Raw genomic sequence first — 18,060 nt, 5'->3', positions numbered from 1 at the left:
AATCAAGGCTCCGTGCTGATTATCTCTCCTGTTTGTGCCACGCTTCCTGCTATAAATACCCCGTGTTTTTGATATCACCTCACATTTGCATAGATATAACTGATATTTGCAATCAAATCTGGGAGAACTCTGGCAATAATGTGCACGGTGTTAATTTGGCCTACTTTCTCCAGGATGTAAAGTACAGTCACCGGCACATTGTGTTCGGAGAGACGAACGCCAGCGAGTCGCTCCCCGCAGGAAGCATCTTTTCTCCAATTCGCCGCGGCAAATCCTCCGGCCCTTCAGGGCTTCTTCTGATCAAATCGTGCCAAGAGTTTCTGTCACACTTGAGTAGCAGAACAACAGGCGCGTTGGACGCGGTTGTGCGTTGTGCAGGCCTGCGCGCTTCGTCTCGAGGCAGCAACACCGGCTCCAACGGTCACATTTTGCCATCGTTTCTGGTGAGAGGCGATATTATCAGGACCCCCTTTTGATGCCCAGGTTCGACCCCACCGTGTTGTTGTCATTTCAAACGCACACAAGCTGCCGGGGGCTGGGAGGAAACGTTACGTATTTTCAGTTAATGAGAGAGATCCAGGGGGAGGTATTTGCATGATGTGGAACGGTGGAGCAGCCCGGGGACCTGAGGTCTTATTTCTGAAGGACGCGTAATAGAGAGGCCGCTCGGACCAGTCCCTGGGAGCCGGTGCCGCTGTGATCAATTAGTGGACTTTTAAACGTGCTCTTGAAGGGGTTTGTTCGAGTTTGCGATCGAGTGTCGGCGACAAAATGTGTGTTTTTGGTGGGGCTGTGATTGCGAGAGAGTGTGTGAGTGAGTGTTCATTCATCTATAATCTACAGCCTGTGTGTGCAAGTGAACCCCCTCTCCCACATATCTGTGACCACCTCAACTGGGGAAATGATGTCCCGAATTATCTCCTGTATCGGCGCCGGAGTGATTTCATTAGGAATAATTGCGACAGAGGTGTGTGTGTCTCTGGCAGTGACCTGTGGACACGGCGCCTGTGAAACTCGCTCGTGATGTAATTGGACTGAGCACCGCCCGATTACAGGGAGCAGATTATTAAACTGCTCTTCACAGGGTCGGATGCAGAGGGGGCAGAGATGTGCGGCACCCCCCTGTGACAGCGCGGCGGCAGCGCGGCAGGGCGCGGCAGAGAAGCTGCGTTTATATTCCAGCTTCCTTCAGCCGTCTTCTCCCGTCGGTCTCGTCCATCTGCCCTCAGGCGGTCTCCCGGTCGATGGGATCCCGTGGGGAGGTGTGTCCCTGTAGCCCGCCAGCCTCGCGCTCGCCAACCACAAAAACAATTTCACGAGACGCTGCCTCTTGCATGTTAATTAGCGATCCTATCACTTGCGCTAATTAAAACGCTGAAAGGAAAGCTGCTGTGGAGATTCGCATGTCGGTTGAAACATCGCACTCTGTCAAGACGTCCCCAGAAGAGCTCAGGGAGAGGACAGTGTTGGGGGACGGTGCCTGACGTGTGGCCTAGCCCACTTACTAAACACCTCTTTGTCAGATAATTAGACTTGGTATTGGGTTTATGTTCCACCTGATGACAGTTGGTTACCAATTATTGGACGAAGAAAAAGGTGTCTGTGGTCTCGGTTGGCAGCCATGAGAAACAGATCTACTCCAAGTTCACGTGCAGTTCATAACCGAATAGTGCTGTCATACTCGACTAACGAGCAAGAGATCACAACCCCTTCTGTCCGGCTGTTGACAGTCAAGAGAAGGTTAGATTCTGGGGGGGAGAGAGAGAGAGACACACAGAGGCCAGAGAGACAAGGGAGCAGCATCTTAAAAACCCCCGGGACACAGCAAGGCAGAGCTGGACTGAGCTGCTGCAGACGAAAGGAAAAACTGATTTTGAAGTGGAGTCTTTGTGTGTCTGTTCAGTGAAGTGTTTGTCAGAATTGGATTTAAACCATCACCTGAGCCGGCGCTGGGGGAGTCGACTGCACCGTTAACGGCCTCGCACTGCTGCGGGACTAATTAAGAGCGCTACACTCATTTGTGAAACTATTGCAATTCATTTTCGCGGATTGCAGAGATCGTGTTACGAGCCCGAGTGGCCGCGGAGAGCGGGATTAATCAGAGCGACCACACCGTCTGTAGGGGTCCCTCGAGTTTCCCTACTTTCATTTATTAAAGTATGATTTTAAATATTTATATTTCTTTTCTCTTCAGAGTCTGAAGGACGAATCTTAACGCTTCCTGTAGTGTCGATCCTATTCTTGTGTAGTTCTGAGCCGGGGTGTTAAGATGGTTTGCTTCGTGACTCATCTTCTCTTGCTTGGTACAGTATAAAATTAGACCATCTTGGACGATTAGTTAAAGAAATCCTGTGTCATGCTTGTTCTCTCTACTGATATCAGATGGAAAGCTATGTAGCTAAATAATCATCATAACAGAATAACATTTCCTTCTCCAACATCGTCAAACGTACCGATTCCAGACGGGCTCGTCTGTAAAAGCACATCTTTCACAGGCAGCCCGAAGACATCCACAGAAGTCAAAACAACTGCATTGAAGAACGTGGCTGTGGTTCATAGACCATCTGAGCATCACCTGACATCAAATGTCTGTGAGATGGGACCTGGGGACAGGAGAGAGATGTGACTGGGAGGCAGAAGTCCTCTCTGACAGCTGCTGGAAGGGGCAGCGTTGGCCGGAGACGACTAGGCTGACAGGACCTTGTCAGTGTGGAGATTTATCCAGACTGGGTTTATCGTGCTGCACTGGATTGGTCTAAGAAACTGCCAGTTGAAATGAAATTAAAAGTGAGAAAAGGAAGCCTGGGGATTGTGGAGCCGGATAGGAAGGCAGATTTGATCAGCTCCACGGGATGTCTCATCCTGCCGTCCTCCGATAACCCCGTCTTTGATCAATTTCCTGCATGGACCCAAACTGCGGTTGCCCGTCAGACTGGGTGTAAAATAGTCCTCTTCCATGGCTTCTGTCTTCCCTGCAGAATTGGTGTGTGATGTCTTTTTTCATTTAAGAAAAGACCAATTTTCTCATTTAAAGAAACTTCATTGGGAGCTTTTTTTCGCACGGCAATCCAGTCAAAGCTCTTCCAGGGAAATGACAGCCCTCAGATTAAGATGAACTCTCTCTGCAGGCGGCAAGAGAGAGAGACACAATCTGTCAAGAGCTGAAGGTTTATCCGTGTAATAGACGGAGGGAGAAGGACATCCTTAACACATCCGTCTTGGCCTCTGAAACCCAGTTTAGAGAGCAGCGAATCTGCTCTTCAAAAGAACACAGCAAAGTGAAACGGGGCCGGACACAATTGCCAGTGAAAGACCAAGAGCAGGGCCTGCTGTTTGTGTCATAATTTTGAACATGGTGGTGGACGCAGCTGGGTACGTTGGATGCTGAACCTGACAGGGCTGTTTCCAGAGGGGTTATTGCAGACAGATTTCCAGATGATTGCAGTCTCAGCAGATACAATCTTGGCAGCACAGGCTATTCAAAGGGACTTAGATAATTTTCAGGGCCGACACCTGGCGGATGAAATTCAGCAATAAAAAGACAAACAGAATGCTAGGGCATATTGTCAAAAGTGTAGAATTGAGAACAAGGGCAGTGATGTTCAGACTGTACAATGCGCTAGTTAGAGCTCATCTGGATACTGTGGACAGTTCTGGGCTCCACACTTCAAGAAAGATATCGCTGCTCTAGAGGCAGTTCAGAGGAGAGCAACCAGACTTATTCCAGGTCTGAAGGGAATGTCCTACTGAGAGACTGAGGGAACTGAACCTTTTCACCCTGGAACAGAGGAGACTACGTGGGGACTTGATCCAAGTCTTCAAAATCATGAAAGGCATCGACCACATCAAACCAGAGGAGCTTTTCCAGATCAGCAGGGACACACGCACCTGGGGACACAAATGGAAATTGGGCTTCAAGGCATTCAAGACAGAAAACAGGAGACACTTCTTCACACAGAGAGGCGTCACAATCTGAACAAACTCCCCAGCGATGTGGCTGAAGAATGTGAATGGCATCCTCTCAATTGGACACTGTGTTATGTTCTTATTGCACAAGCCACACTTATTACATGTGGCTCGGAGGTGTGCAGGCGAGTGGGCTTTCCTGAGAATGAGTTGCATTGTGAGAGTTTGCAGTTGCGTTGGCGGTGCCTGTTTTTAGGTGGGCTGCCATACAAAACCCTGGCTCCCTGTGCGGTGACAATCGAGTGACGATCGGAAACCAGTGCGGTAGAGTTTCTCCAGGGATTTCGCATCGATATCATTCCAATACCCATTGCCAACGAGAATGGCCTCCCGGGTCCGTCTTGCTGTCAGCGGTGACTTTTTTTTGTGTTGAGAGAGGCGTCTTAAATTAGTTTCTGTCGATGCAGAACGGCCGACCCGTGCATTTTATCGCGTGCAGGGAGATTACTGTATTGCTCTGTTTGCTGATGGGAAAAGATTTGCAGACAGCACAGAAAGCTTCTGGGGGAGTTTCGTCAACAGAACAAAACAAACAAGGAAACTATTAGAACGCCACTTTTTGCTCCATCCATCTTGTAGGTTAGCAGACAGGAAGTTCCTTCATTTCCATGTGCGCCTGCATTGTCAGTTCATCCTGCGCTCCCACTCTTTCACCTGGAAGGGAAGCATCTGTGTTTCCTATAAAGAGTCTGTGATCTAGAGGTCGAGAGAAGAGTGCGGTCAAATCCCATCACTCTCTCAGGTCAGGCCGGTGCTGGTGGTCCCAGTAAACTGTGCAGTTATACTGGGGACAGGGGTTCTGTTTGAGTTGGTTTATCAGGTGAGAGGAGCTCTGGGAATCCGGCTCCTGTCTTCTGTGAGGGAGATGGGAGAGACTTAGACTCTCTGCCCGGCAGCGGCAGATAATGGGGTCGAGGCCGGAGGACGAGACACGGCTGTTTTATCTGCTTCCACTTTATTGACCTCGAAAGGACACTGATTCCCACACGACTGCCTCTCCCTCTCTCTCTCCGTCTCCCTTGCTCCCTCTCCTTGTCTCCCTCTCCCCGTCTCCCTCTCTCTCTCGTTTTTCAGAAAGTGTGCCCAACATGTGGGATGGAAAGTAATTAACTTCCAGCCCAGGAGTGAAATAATCTTCTCCTGGAGTGACAAACTTGAAGCTAATTGAGAATCCCATTATGTCCCGGCCTACTTTCTCCCAAACCATCTATTAAAATAATAATCATCGTAATAATAATAATACATTAAAAAACAAACAACAAGCAGACGGAAAAAAAGCAATTTGCACCATTTCGATGTTTATGTAAATATCTGAGCAGCAGACATCAAATTGCCTGGGCAGAAAGCATCCATATGAACACTTGCATATAAATATGTGTCCTGCTGGAGCTCTCCATCAGTGGCGTAGTGGCTGTGCGTCTCTGTATTGTGTGTGTGTGTGTGTATCTATCTCTCTCTATATATATTATTTTCCCCTGTGTGTGAGTCACACAAGAGCACCGAATTATCTCGGCTCCAGCCGCCTGGAGGTGTTGGTTACACAGTTGCTCTCTTTCTGCTTCTCAATACCCAGAAGCTTGTTAAAGTGCGAAATCGAGCTCGTCTCCGGCCCACTGACTCCCCCGCAACTCCCCTGTACATCAAACGTTCGCTTTTCTGTGGTGTGTGTGTGAGTGTGTGTTTTTAAATACTCCTGAACTGTGCGGTGAGATCTGCGGTTGTGGATGCGGCTCAAACCACGTCTCCCTTCCTGGGAGTATCTGGCACACGGCTTCGCTCCTCTACTACGTGTGTTTTGTTGGCTGCCGTCAAGACACCTACACAACGGCTTTATGTTGTTCTGCGCCCGATAGTTACGTGTCGCGGCAATCGTAGCTTTATTACCATTGTTTTTCACTTTTTCTTCAGGCGTCCGTCTTTCATTCTCCTACCAATTTGTTGTCCTTTAAAGAGAAAGAAATAATGAAGCGTTTGGACATTTTCAGACTCGCTGCCAGTGCTCCTTCGCAGGGGTTTAATGATATAGAAAATTCAGAGCCTCCACAGCAGAGCCGCAGGTGGTATCTGGGCCGGGCCACGTTTCCAAACCGTGGTTCTGTGCGGTTGAGCCCGAGCCGGGGGAGTCCGGGGGAGGCTCTTCTCTCCCTGCGTTCCCTCAGACACTGTTTATCTCCTGGTGTTTATAATTTACTATTATTATTAATCTCAGTGCTGTAGAAACGTGTGGAGCCGTGGGCCGGCGGTTGCGGTGAGTTCGGTGCGAAGGGTGCAGACAGGCAGGCGCGATATCTCTCACCTCCACTCCCAGCTCCCCCTCTTCTGTGCGCTGGACGTCCACGCGGCTCCACTGGGGGTCTCCCCTCTCCGGGGTGTCGCACCGCGTCCGAATACCGTGATACAGACCGGCGCTCGCTGGGGGGTGAACTCCATCCGTCTCCTGTCACTCCGCATTGATCCGCTTTGATCCCCGGCTCTCAGAGGAGACTTCAAAGATTAAAAGATTGACTTCCTCCGCGGCCGATTCACAGATCGAATAAACGCATCTAAATAAACAGCGCAGAGGAATCGAACGCGCCTCTCACTGCGCAGATCGTCCGGAAAGCCTGGATTTGTTGAATTGCTTCCTAGACGATTGAGTGCCGCACACTGGACGTGCTCCGGTCTCTCGCACATGGGTTGTGCTGTTGGGTGTCATCTTGGCCAGAGCAGCAGTCATCCTCGCTACAGCACATGCTCCCTACAGTCGTTTAAACAGCGACTGTTGTGTCTACAGACTCGCCACTGAAACCTACAGAATAAAACTAATGTCCATAGTGATCTCCCACCCAATAATAAAACACAAGCACATGTCTAGCTCTGTGGACAATACTGCCGTGCCATTCGCTCGGACTGCAGGCCATGGAGAGGCTGGGCTCTGTTGGCTGTACTGGGCGGTTTGCCGGCGGCCTCTTCGCTCCCGGGCTCTAGGGGGTTCAGTTGGCCAGCTTTGGGGCCGAATGGTGCGCTGGGTATTACCAGGGCAGAGTGAGACCACCAGGCTGCCAGGCCGGCCTGTCTGTGATGAGGCCGTTTCGAAGTGTCACTCGGCTGTCTGGAGCAGGTGCATCAGTGCGTTGCATCATGGGACAGTCGGCCACGTCCTCTCGCCAGCCCTCTGTTCACTTGAAGAGGAACCAGCTGCGTTTGAACGGTCTACTCATCGCACATCACGTTCCCTGCATGTTCTGGAAGAAACAGCCGCTAAATATAACTGTCCTCAGTATATGTTCCCTGTGTTTACATCACAACACTCGGCAAACACACTCTTAGCATCGCTACGAGTGATAAGCAAATTTCACAGGCTTCCTTTCATGCGACTGAAATATCTGTGAAAGCTCTCATTTTCAATGACAAGAGGCTTAATTCTTCTCCCCTAAATGCCTCTCCTTCGCTTCTAAATCGGGCAGATTACTCACAGATGTGTTGCATCTAGATTTGTAATTGTCTTTTTTTGCATTTCATACAGACCTATAAAATGAATTAAAAACACAAATAATCACATTGCTGTACGGAACGGATGTGGGTGAGTGGCTGTGCCCCCCATTCGAATAATGACCCCCCGGGGAACAGAGGCGTGAATTGCTTGATTTAAGAGGGACGTCTAGAGCCCTGAGCTCCGGCCGGGACCCTGCTTCTCCACTGCAGCGTGATGGCGTTCAGGTGGGCTCTCACAGAAAACCTCACTGTGTTCGTTACAGCAGAGCGGCGCTAACAGCCCTGTCGAGTGGTGTTTGCCCTGGCTTTCCCCACCCATCCATCCATTTTCAAAGCTGCTTATCCTGGCAGGGAAACCGGAGCCGATCCCAGCAGGCAGAGGGTGCAAGGCAGGAGTACACCCAGGACGGGATGCCAGTCCATCACTAGGCATCACACACACACACACAAACACATACACTCACACACATACACTCACACAGGGCAATTTAGAGGGACCAATCAACCTGACCTGCACCTCTTCAGACGGTGGGAGGAAATCAGAGTGCCCGGAGAAAACCCATGTGGACACGGGGAGAACATGCTAACTCCACACAGACAGGCCCCCCGAGACGGGACTCGAACTCGAAGCAGTGCTAACCAACGTTCCTCACCCCGTCTTAATAATTGAATAGTTGATTGTTTTGAGTCGGTCGTGTTGGAATTAAATGCACTACGACAGTGTTTCTCAACCTGCTGGTGTGTGTTCCAACCGAGCTCTCAATTACTTAATTGAACCCTTAATTGAAGTAATAATTTCCTAAATCAGAGCCTTTTAATTATTTAAAACTGTGAGGGTTTTTAGTGAAGTATAGAATTGTATAAAGCAGCGACTGATTTTGAGTCCCGAGATCACAGTATTCTTGGTTATATAACAGTCTTTGGTTGGCTGTGGATTGCAGTCCTGAACGATCAGCGCTAGAAATTATATCCAGATCAGGAGGCGTCCTCTGGTTTAGTATAATCCGCCCCCCCTGTTTTGGGGAGTTGTCCCGTTGCTGTGTTCGTGCTGTACTTCCTCCTCACCTGCATTGTTTACTGACGGCTCCTGGCCGCCGTGCGATGAGTGGTTTGTGCTCCTAGGCCTTGGCCTCCATTGCCCTCCTCCATTTCTCACCACATCGGAGGCTATTAAAGGCTGTTTGGTTTGTGTGTTCGGGCTCCGTATCTCCTTCGGTCCTGCCTGGGATTGCTCTGTTTATTTACTCTTCCATTCACTTAGCGGGGGGGTGGGGGGTGCACTGCCATTTGCTGGTACAAAAATTACGAATGACAGGTATTTGCACCTGAGGATGGTTTTCACCTCTCGGTGTGACGGGTCTTGCGGCGCCGTGGCCTGTCACACACCGTGCTTTTGGTGGAGTCGCCTGCCGGAGCCGGAATCTTAATGTGCTTCTGCTGCGCGGGGCGGCCTGCGCCAAGGTGCTGGATTTGCTTTTTGAGGGCAGTGCCTGGGCGCAGACCTGCCAGTTTCTGTGCTGCGCTTGGCAGCTGAGCAGTAATGGGAGCCGAGCCGAGTTCTCTACAGCTAATTTCCTTTTGTGTTAGGCTGCCCATGCATGAAGCGTGCACTATCGAAAGAAATCGGCTGACAATTAATTTGCTCTGCTTCTGAAGCCGCTGTGGAAGGCAGGCAGCCCTGTTCTTTTTAATATCTTTCTCTTTTTAATGGCTTTCGTGGCAGAGTGTGCTCGTCTCGCCGGCGCTCACTCCGGCAGCGCCGCGGCATTAGTCAATCCGAGCCGCTAATTTGAAATGGCTTTGCTCATTGACCACTTTTTTCCTTCCTTCTTATTCCTTTTACTCTCCAAAGGGACCGATGACTGATTGTGCATTTTCGAGACACAGTCTGAACTTCCTCGTGACGCTGCAGAGCTCGTGGCCCGAGGCAAATGCAACGGTGCCTCTCGTGTGATTTAATCGAATCGAATCCTTTAATTAATCCATGAGAAGCTGGCAGCTGTTCTGCGATATTTTGAGTCATGTGTTGCCTGACGGTTGTGAGGCTCTGACTGTAGTGTGAGTCACTCAGGTGGTCTCCAGCGGTGTTTAAGAGACTGTGTTTTATACACACACAACCCTGCTGTGTTTTAATCAGCCGCCCCACGGGTTCTGGGATTCGGTTTTCCTCCGTGTTTATAAACCTGCAGCAGAAAATCACCCGGGGGGAACAGCATCTGCGTCAGACCTGCCGAGCTTTGTCACGGCCATCGTGGGCGTGGGGCTTGTTACCTGCCTCTCCTTGGCCTGCAGGGTCCGTGTGCCTCTGACCCCCCGCTCTGTGTTGCAGGTATGGAAGCGCTCCGGGGCCTGGTTCTACAAGGCCCTGCCCAAGTTTGTGCGGCCCCTGAAGGAGCGCTGTCGAGGGGCGGAGACCGGCCTGCGGGGGGCGGCGCAGAGAGGAGGGACGCAGACTTGCAGGGCTGTGCCGCCGGGCCGGACCTACAGCTGGGCACGGAGCAAAGGTCAGTCCTGCACTCTCCGAAATAAAACACCCAGATCACGCACATATTCCTGCATGTATACAAAGTCATTGTCACGCCACAGTAAGCCTGTACTCTTATCTCCCGTGTTGGTACTGAAGCACCGAGATCTGTGAAGCTCATCGGGACGTTCGGACGTCTCTGCTTGGAGCCGATACACACCGACACTGACGCACACATCTGCGTACGCGTGTAATTACACAGATAATCCATCACGCGGATTGCTCATGCTCTCTGTGTTTGTTTTTGGATGCCTTGGCCCCGCAGTGTCTGTACAGGAATGTGTGTTTGCTGTTCCTCTGGCTTACAATCCCATCGGCTAATATTTGCTCGGCTGAACCTCGGGACCTCCTGCCGGCCCTGAGCCTGCCTTTGTTTGTGTGGTTCTGGTTTTGTGTGACGGATCAAGGCAGTGATGTACAACATGTTTGTTGTTGTTCCTGTATTATGGTAATTTTAAAGAATCGGTTTAATTTGCAGGGAAACAAGGTTAATTGGTGAAGCGTTTTGAGCTCAGGTCGCGACGCCCACGTCTCCCGGGCTGACGCTCGCCTCGCCGTCTTATCTTAACTGTGCGATTGCCAGGACTGGGAGATCGAACCGCTTCTGTCTTTGAAGGAGGAAAACACTACACAATCTAGTGGCTGCGTCTGCGTCCGTCCCGCCTCCCTGTTTTGACATCATTATTTTCCTTGCTAATGTCGTTTGACCGTCCACCGATCTGTGCTTGTCATTTCTCGTGCTTCCTGACGAGTCCATCAGAAGTCACACCTGTAGGACTCGGGCTTGAAACCAATCCGTTTCTAATTCGCTCTGTTATCCGTCAGCCGGGCCCGTTCCTCTGCGCCTCTTCTCCGCTCTGTTCCAGCTTCTGATTAGAGATGGCAGACACCCCCGTGACCCGGCATTGCTAATGCCGACCTTCTCCCACGACCTTCTCCTCCCTGTGTGTGTGTGGATAATTACCTCAGCTGCTTTATACCTTCCTGTGTAATGAGCTATAATTGGATATTTATCAGGTTCTTCCCTCCTGATGATCTCAGTGACATCGTTTCCATAAGGATGGGTGCTCTGGTGGGGGCAGGTATCCTCTCTTAGTATGTGTGGATTAATGTACACACTTGTGCCCGTGTCCCTCGTCTCTCCAGTTTTTTATTGTGTTAAAAGTTCAGTTCATCTTCAGTAGGTAGAAAAACCTAAACCAAAATAACTGCAGGGATACCCAAATATCTTGTTGTACATTAATGATTGATGGTGTATAGGAGGTTCAGGCTCTGTTTGGGGGAAACGCAGAGAGGTGTCTGAACATCATGGCTACAAAAACAATGGTTTCTTGGCCCGACGGGACCTCGGACCAAAACAACAGCCCGTAATCTGAGAAATACATTTCTTTCTTAATGTGTTTACTTGTTTTACCATCAGCGCTACCAGGCAGCAACGCACCCCCTTTGTACGAAAGTCATCAATCGAGGAAGTTATGAAAGGTTTTCTTCGGAAGAAGTAAATAAGAAATAACTCATTGGGTGACACACATCAGGGAAAATGGAGAGTGTAATTGAAGGAGAAAACAGAGTGAGTCTGCGCTGGCTGATTAATAGGCAGAGGAGAGGTGATTTATGAACGCATGGAGCGCCTGGAAACGGCGTCTGGAGTCAGCTCGGCTAAATACGCCTAATTTTGTACGCTGAATAATTCATAGATATCGATATGGGGGTGTGCTTCCCGAGAACTTGTTCTTGAAACTCTTTTCAGACGCATAACCACTTCACTGGCTCTCAGGAGAAGTTCTCGTCGAGATTTGTATTATTGATAAAAATCTACATTGACGCACTTTTTTTGATGTGTTCTTGTTGCAGGGCTTGTGCCACACAACTCACACTTGGGCTGCACACTGTGTTCAGGTTTTGTGGGGGGAAATATAATTGAATGAATTAAAGTTCCCGGCACAGAGACTTGTTTTATCATTAAAGGCATTGACCACATCAAACCAGAGGAGCTTTTCCAGATCAGCAGGGACACACGCACCCGGGGACACAAATGGAAATTGGGCTTCAAGGCATTCAAGACAGAAAACAGGAGACACTTCTTCACACAGAGAGGCGTCACAATCTGAACAAACTCCCCAGCGATGTGGCTGAAGAGACAATTTGGGAACATTCAAAAACAGACTGGATAGGATCCTTGATCACTTAGTTATTAATGGACACCAAACGAGCACTATGGGGCGAATGGCCTCCTCTCGACTGGACACTTTCTTATGGTCTTATCTTTAAACTGACACATCTTGGGGAGTTGTGAGGCTCTTGGCCTGGCTGTGCACCCTTATGCTCCTCTCTGCAGTGGCAAACTCTCGAACCGACATCCTCTCGGCAAAGGTGCACCTCGTGCGTAATTTTGAAATGATTAATCATCCCTGGCTGACGGGGTGTGGGGGGGAAGGTGGTGCGATTGCAGTCCTGCTCTCTGGCTTTACAATTTCAGAGTCACCGTTTAAACAGCTGTCAGGAGCACAGACTCACTCTGATAAGATGGTCGTAAAAGCTCGGGCAGGATGGCAACGCGCCCAGATTCGCTACGCTAATAATTATAATAACACCAAAAAAATCATCCTTTTCTGTACGTGCCATCAAACGTGGAGCAGCTGCACGGCGTTCACCGGGACTCGCACAAAGGGGAGATTTATGTAAAGTAAATTCGCTGCGACAAGACTAAAGCCGAACCATCTGCTCTCGACGATAAGTGTTTAATTGCGGGGCAAAGAGTACCTCTGTGTGTCGGCACGGCGCCGCTCCCTGCGCCTCTCCAAGAGGACGCTCCGCAAACAGGAAGCCGCCGGGTGCTCGCGCTCTCTCTCGGCTAATGATGCTCTTTTCACCGGGTTTGAATTCACAATTATCCTGCTCTTTCACTGCCGTGCTACTTATTTTCTATTTTAGTCGATTTCATAAACAACTTGGAAATTGGTTCTGCCCTTTGTGAAGGCGGGGATCAGCTGCTCATTTCCTGAAGTGACTCGATCCCCCCTTCTGCCTCTTCTCGCTGTGCTTTTGGAAGTGTCTAAAACACCAGGAACCACTGCTGAAGACTTCCAGGGGTCCCGGTGCACGGGTGGGCCGCCGGGAGTGTGCTTGGTGCCTCTTGGAAGTAATGACAGGGTTGAGAGTGTCACGTGACGCACATTAAACAACAATCTTACTGTATGTCGATCTGCCGAAGAGAAACAAGCTTCAGTTTTCTTAACCATGGCGAGTTTCTCGGTCCAGGCCTCCTGTTGTATAACCGCTCTTGGCACGAGGAGTTTGGATACACTTTCTGCCGCAGCAAGCAGATGGCGGTTGACGCTGGTGTTTTACATGGCCATATATTTTGTCACCGAGCTGAGTTCCCCCGCAGACGTGAGACTCACGAGATGGGATTTCTTCAGCAGAACGGAAAACCCGAGTGGTATAAAACGGCCAAAGTTTGGCTTTAAAGGTCTTGTGGCTACTCTTGGTAAATATCGTTTGGCTTTGGTTTTGTTTACTTTTTATTCAGTGTTTCACATTTCAGTTTTTACTGATTAAAGTACACAATGTATCCACACAGTTCAATAGGTGAGAGGCAGGGATGTGAACCTCTTCCAACTCACAACTCGCAGTCTGACAGGTTGTGTTCAGTACGTGTTGTTTACCGTATCGTTTACCAGGGTAAATTGTCATCAAGTGACTGGCTTCTCCCCACCTGTGCCACGGGTTTGCTTGCTTAGGTAGCGCCCTTATTGCACCCGACGCCGAAACTAATCTCGTTTGAGTGTTTGATCAGCCACTGAAATGTATCCAGGCCACTTCTAGATCTCATCTCGAGGTGCAATTTGTGAAAGGAGGGTTAAAAGTGAGGCACTGGCATTCAAAATTGCTGGGTAATTATTGGCAGGTTTGTGGAGCTCCACAGGGTTTGATTAAACCGCTAACATCTGCACCTCGAACGTGACCCTCTGCTCCCGAGCAGTGGAAATCCTCCCCAGGCTGATTTGCAGAGCACTTGACTCCCACACAGTGCGTTTGTGAAGACGCACACCATCGCAGTGCGTTGTTTCAGCAATTCATTACTGCTGAAGTGCAAACGACCAGCAACTGATGCATTTTTCATAAAATTCTGTGTTTTTTTTTCCTTTTGTTCTATGTTAGAACATAAGAAGAACATAACACAGTGTCCAGTCGAGAGGAGGCCATTCGCCCCATCGTGCTCGTTTGGTGTCCATTAATAACTCAGTGATCCAAGGATCCTATCCAGTCTGTTTTTGAATGTTCCCAAATTGTCTCTTCAGCCACATCGCTGGGGAGTTTGTTCAGATTGTGACACCTCTGTGTGAAGAAGTGTCTCCTGTTTTCTGTCTTGAATGCCTTGAAGCCCAATTTCCATTTGTGTCCCCGGGTGCGTGTGTCCCTGCTGATCTGGAAAAGCTCCTCTGGTCTGATGTGGTCGATGCCTTTCATGATTTTGAAGACTTGGATCAAGTCCCCACGTAGTCTCCTCTGTTCCAGGCTTAAAAGGTTCAGTTTCTCAGTCTCTCAGTAGGACATTCCCTTCAAACCTGGAATAAGTCTGGTTGCTCTCCTCTGAACTGCCTCTAGAGCAGCAATATCTTTCTTGAAGTGTGGAGCCCAGAACTGTCCACAGTATCCAGATGAGCTCTAACTAGTGCATTGTACAGTCTGAACATCACTGCCCTTGTTCTCAATTCTACACTTTTGACAATATACCCTAGCATTGTGTTTGCCTTTTTTATTGCTTCCCCACATTGTTTGGATGGAGAAAGTGAGGAGTCCACATAGACTCCTAGGTCTTTCTCATGCGTTACTTCATCTAGTTCTATTCCTCCCATAGTGTAATTATAGTGGACATTTTTGTTACCTGCATGTAGTACCTTGCACTTGTCCACATTGAATTTCATCTGCCAGGTGTCGGCCCACAACTGAATGTTATATAAGTCCCATTGAATAGCCTGTGCTGCCGAGATTGTATCTGCTGAGCCACCTATTTTAGTATCATCTGCAAATTTGACAAGTTTGCTAACTATCCCAGAGTCCAGATCATTAATATAGATTAGAAAAAGCACAGGCCCTATTACTGATCCCTGTGGAACTCCACTAACAACCTCACTCCAGTTAGAAGCGACTACTCTAATCAACACCCTCTGTTTCCTATAAATCAACCAGTTCATAATCCATCTACTTACATTACCCTGAATGCCTACAGCTTCCAATTTGAAGATCAGTCTTTGGTGTGGAACCTTATCAAAAGCTTTTTGGAAATCTAAGTATATCATATCATATGCTTTCACGTGATCTACAGCTGCAGTTGCATGTTCAGGAAACTCCAATAAATTAGTAAGACATGATCTGCCTCATCTAAACTCATGTTGACTATCTCTAAGAATATGGTTTTCATTGAGATGCTCCTCTATTTTCTGTCTAATCATTTTTTCCAACATTTTACAAGTAGAAAAGCTCTTTGCATTAGTTTTAGCTCCAATAACTATGCATCTTTCTATTTCCCTCTTTGCTTTCCTGATACCTTTCTTAAGATCTCTTTGCAGTTTGCAAAACATATTCTTTGTATTTTGTTTTGTCTCCATCTCTTTTGTATGTGCTATACAACATTTTCTTTCTCTCTTTGGTACAAATTTCTCCTGAGCCTCAAGTAGTATATTCTTAAAATATAAGCATCCATTTTCTCTGACTCTGTATCCAGTGTGCTCCAGTCTACCTCTTCTAATTGTAGACCATTGTTTGGTCCTTGTTTTTTTAAGAAATCATGTCCAATCAACTGAATTTACCACAGGTGGACTCCAATCAAGTTGTAGAAACATCTCAAGGATGATCAGTGGAAACAGGATGCACCTGAGCTCAATTTTGAGTGTCATGGCAAAGGCTGTGAATAATTTTTAATACATTTGCAAAGATTTCAAACAAACTTCTTTCACGTTGTCATTATGGGGTATTGCTTGTAGAATTTTGAGGAGAATAATGAATTTAATCTAATATTTAGGCTGTAACATAACAAAATGTGGAAAAAGTGAAGCGCTGTGAATTCTTTCCGGATGCACTGTAATGCTACCGCACAACCTCTTCGATTTTGCCTGTCTCTACTAAACTGTGTGTATCCTTCCAACTTGTATTCATCCCCATCATTTTCTGTAAGCCATGTTTCTGTCACTCCTACAACATCATAGTCACCCGCCAGCACTGTGGCTTCTAGGTCTAACATCTTGTTCCTTATACTCCTGGCATTGAGGTACAAACATTTCAGGACTTTCCTACTAGCAGTTTCCCTCTGTTTTCTTTCCTTAGTGGAACATGTCCCATTGTCAGAGCTTCCTGCCCCCCTGGTTCCTAGTTTAAATGATTCTCAATTACTCCGCACATACACTCTCCCAATGCGTTAGCCCCCCTTCTGTTTAGATGTAGACCGTCCGGTTTGTACAGGTCCCATCTATCCCAGAAGAAAGACCAATGCTCCATAAACCTAAAACCCTCTTCCCTACACCAGGATTCAACTACGTATTGAACTTTCTAATCTCTGCCTGTCTCCCTGGCCTGGCACATGGTACCGGAAGTATTTCAGAGAAAACTACTGTGGAGGTTCTGCTCTTTAAATTTGTCTTGCAGAACCTCTGTCCTACCTTTTCTTATGTCATTGGTTCCAATGTGGACCATGACCAGTGGATTCCCCCCAGCTTTGGCCAGTAGCCCGTCTACTAGTTTAGGGAGATCTGCAACCTGAGCACCAGGCAGGCAAGATACCATGCGGGTCTCCTTGTCACTAGAACACAATGTGTGATCTATGCCTCAAGAATTGAGTCTCCTACTATAACTACCTCCTTCTTCTGGGGTGGAGTGGGCACCATGGTGCTCTGGTGCACAACTGCCCCCCCCATCACCCTCTGAGCTGTCACTGTCCAACTCGGTGTCCAGCAGATGGAACCTGTTGGGCATTTCTAGCTCTTGGGGTGTCTCTAGGGGCTGTGCGCGCCCTGTTCTGCGGTTACGACCTACTGTAACCCAGCAGTTCTCTATGCTGTCCTGCTCTGAGGTCTCAACTCTCCTAGGTTTTGGCTGCGCACCATCTCTCTCATGGGCTGATTGACAAATTCTATATATCACTAATACAGCGCAGATCAACAAGCTGAGCCTCAAGATCACAAACCTTTATCTCTAGGATTTCAACCTGCTGACAACTTTTACAAATTAAACCTTCTTGGATGAGTTCATCCAGGAAGGCAATCATTCTGCAAGCCTGACACTGTAGTGGCCACATTCTTCTAGATGTTAGTTTTTTAGTCTCTTGGTTCCTGTTCCTTAGTCAACTGCTTAACTTTTTGTCACTGAGAAACAGCGCCGCTCTTTCTCAACAGCTGCTTTAAGTAGCTTTTGTCTACTTGCCCCCAATTCACACCTAACTGACTCCAACTGGATCCACCTGGCACAACTCACTTAACAGCAGTCCTGCTAGTCCTTGACTAAATCACCTTTCCTTCAACCTGTTTACTTTCACCAGCTCAGCAGCTGAACTGAATTGACTTCAATTTAGGCAAACTACAGACAATGCTAACTTCAATTAAGCCAAAGTTAAAACAAAATGAGCAATGCTAAGACTGGTCTGAAACTAGTCAAACAACAAGATGGCTGCCTCTCACCTGTACTCTCCTGTGTCTCTCTGTGGCAACTTGTAAATACTCTTGGTCTCAACAGCAGCTTTAAGTAGCCTTTTGTTGCTGCGTTTCTCTTTTGCTTCAGAAGGTTACATGAAATATTCCAGCTTTTGTCTTTGAAGATCAACATGTGCCGATTGCTTTTGTCCTGTTAAAATTAACGTTTTGTGTTAGCTATTCAAGAAAATCAATGCCGCTGCTGTTAATAGGAAGTATCCTTCACTGTGTCAGGTTTGATCCTTTTAACGGGTTATGACATTCTCTGACAGCGCCTGGTGAAACAAAGCCGCACGTGTATGTCCTTCCATTAAACAAAGCCGACTCGTTACCTACGTGTGCGGCCTTGGAAGGCAGCGAACAGGCACTCTAGTGTGTTGTAAGAGCTTTAAGCCTTTCGTGCTCTTG

General features: G+C 48.2%; 1 protein-coding gene across 1 annotated transcript in view; it reads left to right on the top strand.

Annotated features, from left to right (window-relative positions):
- doc2b (double C2-like domains, beta) overlaps positions 1-18,060 on the top strand; it is a 129,185-nt gene that overhangs the window by 15,601 nt on the left and 95,524 nt on the right. The window contains exon 6 of the mRNA XM_066695538.1: positions 9,770-9,944. Within this exon, the coding sequence (XP_066551635.1) occupies positions 9,770-9,944 (175 nt within the window). The remainder of the gene's footprint in view (positions 1-9,769; positions 9,945-18,060) is intronic.

The sequence above is a fragment of the Amia ocellicauda genome, chromosome 22, assembly GCF_036373705.1.
Source record: "Amia ocellicauda isolate fAmiCal2 chromosome 22, fAmiCal2.hap1, whole genome shotgun sequence".
Taxonomy (NCBI): domain Eukaryota; kingdom Metazoa; phylum Chordata; class Actinopteri; order Amiiformes; family Amiidae; genus Amia; species Amia ocellicauda.
The sequence above is the reverse complement of the archived record's forward strand: the minus strand, read 5'-3'. Positions and strand labels throughout refer to the sequence as shown.